Source organism: Megalops cyprinoides, chromosome 2 (assembly GCF_013368585.1).
Source record: "Megalops cyprinoides isolate fMegCyp1 chromosome 2, fMegCyp1.pri, whole genome shotgun sequence".
In the NCBI taxonomy this organism is placed as follows: domain Eukaryota; kingdom Metazoa; phylum Chordata; class Actinopteri; order Elopiformes; family Megalopidae; genus Megalops; species Megalops cyprinoides.
Genome location: NC_050584.1, coordinates 65,660,001 through 65,665,000, shown reverse-complemented (window position 1 = coordinate 65,665,000; position 5,000 = coordinate 65,660,001). Strand labels below are relative to the sequence as shown.

At 55.3% G+C, this 5,000-nt stretch overlaps 1 protein-coding gene across 1 annotated transcript in view; it reads right to left on the bottom strand.

The window, feature by feature from the left end:
* Positions 1-5,000, bottom strand: part of LOC118772214 (ski-like protein) — a 22,666-nt gene that overhangs the window by 3,382 nt on the left and 14,284 nt on the right. The window contains exons 4-5 of the mRNA XM_036520522.1: positions 2,316-2,392; positions 1-222 (exon numbers count right to left, since the gene is read on the bottom strand). The exon at positions 1-222 is cut by the window's left edge and continues 52 nt beyond it. Coding sequence (XP_036376415.1) covers positions 1-222; positions 2,316-2,392 — 299 coding nt within the window. The remainder of the gene's footprint in view (positions 223-2,315; positions 2,393-5,000) is intronic.

Here is a 5,000-nt window from a genome sequence, read left to right as displayed (position 1 = left end):
CTGCAGTACACACGCAGCAGCTCCAGCACCATCCGGTCCTTGTCCTCCTCGCTCAGAGCGGCGGGCGAGGCGGGCGTGGCTCTCCTCTTCCCGCCCCCGCCGCAGGGCTGCCTCAGCAGGGCCCCCAGGACCTCTACGCCCAGCCCCGCCTCCTCCTTCCCCAGGGGTGGGGCCTGGGATGCGTTGGGAACGCCCACCCTGTCACACATGTACAGGAGGTAGCTGCAGCGCAGAGAGAGGGGGGCGGTCAATCCACACCAATCACACAGCGACACACCAATCACACACCAATCACACAGCGACACACCAATCACACACCAATCACACAGTGACACACCAATCACACACCAATCACACAGCAACACACCAATCACACACCAATCACACAGCGACACACCAATCACACACCAATCACACAGCGACACACCAATCACACACCCATCACACAGTGACACACCAATCCACGCCAATCACACAGCGACACACCAATCACACACCAATCACACAGCGACACACCAATCCACGCCAATCACACAGCGACACACCAATCACACACCAATCACACAGTGACACACCAATCACACGCCAATCACACAGCGACACACCAATCACACACCAATCACACAACGACACACCAATCACACAGCGACACACCAATCCACGCCAATCACACAGCGACACACCAATCACACACCAATCACACACCAATCACACAGTGACACACCAATCACACAGCGACACACCAATCACACACCCATCACACAGTGACACACCAATCCACGCCAATCACACAGCGACACACCAATCACACACCAATCACACAGCGACACACCAATCACACACCAATCACACAGCGACACACCAATCACACACCCATCACACAGTGACACACCAATCCACGCCAATCACACAGTGACACACCAATCACACAGTGACACACCAATCACACAGCGACACACCAATCACACAGTGACACACCAATCACACACCAATCACACAGTGACACACCAATCACACGCCAATCACACAGCGACACACCAATCACACACCAATCACACAACGACACACCAATCACACAGCGACACACCAATCCACGCCAATCACACAGCGACACACCAATCACACACCAATCACACACCAATCACACACCAATCACACAGTGACACACCAATCACACACCAATCACACAGTGACACACCAATCACACACCAATCACACAGCGACACACCAATCACACACCAATCACACAGCGACACACCAATCACACACCCATCACACAGTGACACACCAATCCACGCCAATCACACAGTGACACACCAATCACACAGTGACACACCAATCACACAGCGACACACCAATCACACAGTGACACACCAATCACACACCAATCACACAGTGACACACCAATCACACGCCAATCACACAGCGACACACCAATCACACACCAATCACACAACGACACACCAATCACACAGCGACACACCAATCCACGCCAATCACACAGCGACACACCAATCACACACCAATCACACACCAATCACACAGTGACACACCAATCACACACCAATCACACAGTGACACACCAATCACACACCAATCACACAGCAACACACCAATCACACACCCATCACACAGCAACACACCAATCACACAGCGACACACCAATCACACGCCAATCACACAGCAACACACCAATCACACACCAATCACACAGCGACACACCAATCACACACCGATCACACAGCAACACACCAATCACACAAGCGACACACCAATCACACACCAATCACACACCAATCACACAGCGACACACCAATCACACAGCGACACACCAATCACACACCAATCACACAAGCGACACACCAATCACACACCAATCACACAGCGACACACCAATCACACACCAATTACACAGCGACACACCAATCACACACCGATCACACAGCGACACACCAATCACACACCAATCACACAAGCGACACACCAATCACACACCAATCACACACCAATTACACAGCGACACACCAATCACACACCGATCACACAGCGACACACCAATCACACAGCGACACACCAATCACACAGCGACACACCAATCACACACCAATCACACACCAATCACACAGCGATGCACCAATCCCACCAATCACACAGCGACACACCAATCACACACCGATCACACACTCATTACACACTCATCACACAGCGACAGTCCTTCACACATGCTAACATGTCATTTTTGCTTCCATCCCCATCCTACCAGCTGCCAATCAGCGATGCGGGTCACACAGATGCATGCTGGGACAGGACAGTACCTGGAGCGGCAGAGAGACTCCTCTTTGAGGTCAGGATACGGGCGGTGGTTGAAAACGAGGGTGGGGTGGGGTTTCGCCTGCGTGTGGAAAAGAAACAGATTCGAACCCGTTACATGTCTGGCTTCACAGAGAGGACCCTGCCATCCTGAGAGAGCTCACAGACACAGGGGCCTCCCATGCAGCTCTACACCCCCGGTACAACCACCGCCACTGTCCGAGATCTGAGCGCGCTCAGAGTGACCATCACCGCCACTGTCCGAGATCTGAGCGCGCTCAGAGTGACCATCACCGCCACTGTCCGAGATCTGAGCGCGCTCAGAGTGACCATCACCGCCACTGTCTGAGATCTGAGCGCGCTCAGAGTGACGGTCACTGTCTGAGATCTGAGCGCGCTCAGAGTGACCGTCACTGTCTGAGATCTGAGCGCGCTCAGAGTGACTGTCACTGTCTGAGATCTGAGCGCGCTCAGAGTGACTGTCACTGTCTGAGATCTGAGCGCGCTCAGAGTGACCGTCACTGTCTGAGATCTGAGCGCGCTCAGAGTGACCATCACCGCCACTGTCCGAGATCTGAGCGCGCTCAGAGTGACCATCACCGCCACTGTCTGAGATCTGAGCGCGCTCAGAGTGACGGTCACTGTCTGAGATCTGAGCGCGCTCAGAGTGACCGTCACTGTCTGAGATCTGAGCGCGCTCAGAGTGACTGCCACTGCCACTGTCTGAGATCTGAGCGCGCTCAGAGTGACCATCACTGCCACTGTCTGAGATCTGAGCGTGTTCAGAGTGACCGCCACTGTCTGAGATCTGAGCGCGCTCAGAGTGACCATCACTGCCACTGTCTGAGATCTGAGCGCGTTCAGAGTGACGGTCACTGCCTGAGATCTGAGCGTGTTCAGAGTCACTGTCACTGTCTGAGATCTGAGCGCGCTCAGAGTGACTGTCACTGCCACTGTCTGAGATCTGAGCGCGCTCAGAGTGACCATCACTGCCACTGTCTGAGATCTGAGCGCGTTCAGAGTGACGGTCACTGCCTGAGATCTGAGCGTGTTCAGAGTCACTGTCACTGTCTGAGATCTGAGCGCGCTCAGAGTGACTGTCACCGCCACTGTCTGAGATCTGAGCGCGCTCAGAGTGACCGCCACTGCCACTGTCTGAGATCTGAGCGCGCTCAGAGTGACCGTCACTGCCACTGTCTGAGATCTGAGCGCGCTCAGAGTGACTGTCACTGTCTGAGATCTGAGCGCGCTCAGAGTGACCATCACTGCCACTGTCTGAGATCTGAGCGCGCTCAGAGTGACCGTCACTGTCTGAGATCTGAGCGCGCTCAGAGTGACCATCACTGCCACTGTCTGAGATCTGAGCGCGCTCAGAGTGACGGTCACCGTCACTGTCTGAGATCTGAGCGTGCTCAGAGTGACAGTCACTGTCTGAGATCTGAGCGCGCTCAGAGTGACCGTCACCGCCACTGTCTGAGATCTGAGCGCGCTCAGAGTGACGGTCACCGCCACTGTCTGAGATCTGAGCGCGCTCAGAGTGACCATCACTGTCACTGTCTGAGATCTGAGCGCGCTCAGAGTGACCGTCACTGTCTGAGATCTGAGCGCGCTCAGAGTGACCGTCACTGTCACTGTCTGAGATCTGAGCATGCTCAGAGTGACCGTCACTGCCACTGTCTGAGATCTGAGCGCGCTCAGAGTGACGGTCACCGTCACTGTCTGAGATCTGAGCGTGCTCAGAGTGACAGTCACTGTCTGAGATCTGAGCGCGCTCAGAGTGACCGTCACCGCCACTGTCTGAGATCTGAGCGCGCTCAGAGTGACGGTCACCGCCACTGTCTGAGATCTGAGCGCGCTCAGAGTGACCATCACTGTCACTGTCTGAGATCTGAGCGCGCTCAGAGTGACCGTCACTGTCTGAGATCTGAGCGCGCTCAGAGTGACCGTCACTGTCACTGTCTGAGATCTGAGCATGCTCAGAGTGACCGTCACTGCCACTGTCTGAGATCTGAACGCGCTCAGAGTGACTGTCACTGTCTGAGATCTGAGCGCGCTCAGAGTGACCGTCACTGTCACTGTCTGAGATCTGAGCATGCTCAGAGTGACCGTCACTGCCACTGTCTGAGATCTGAACGCGCTCAGAGTGACCGTCACTGTCTGAGATCTGAGCGCGCTCAGAGTGACAGCCACTGTCTGAGATCTGAGCGCGCTCAGAGTGACCGTCACTGCCTGAGATCTGAGCGCGCTCAGAGTGACCGTCACTGCCACTGTCTGAGATCTGAGCGCGCTCAGAGTGACCGTCACCGCCACTGTCTGAGATCTGAGCGCGCTCAGAGTGACAGTCACTGCCACTGTCTGAGATCTGAGCGCGCTCAGAGTGACCGTCACTGCCACTGTCTGAGATCTGAGCGCGCTCAGAGTGACCGTCACCGCCACTGTCTGAGATCTGAGCGCGCTCAGAGTGACTGTCACTGTCTGAGATCTGAGCGCGCTCAGAGTGACCGTCACTGTCACTGTCTGAGATCTGAGCGCGCTCAGAGTGACCGTCACTGCCACTGTCTGAGATCTGAGCGCGCTCAGAGTGACAGTCACTGCCACTGTCTGAGATCTGAGCGTGCTCAGAGAGACCGTCACCGTCTGAGATCTGAGCACGCTCAGAGTGACAGTCACTGTCTGAGATCTGAGCGCGT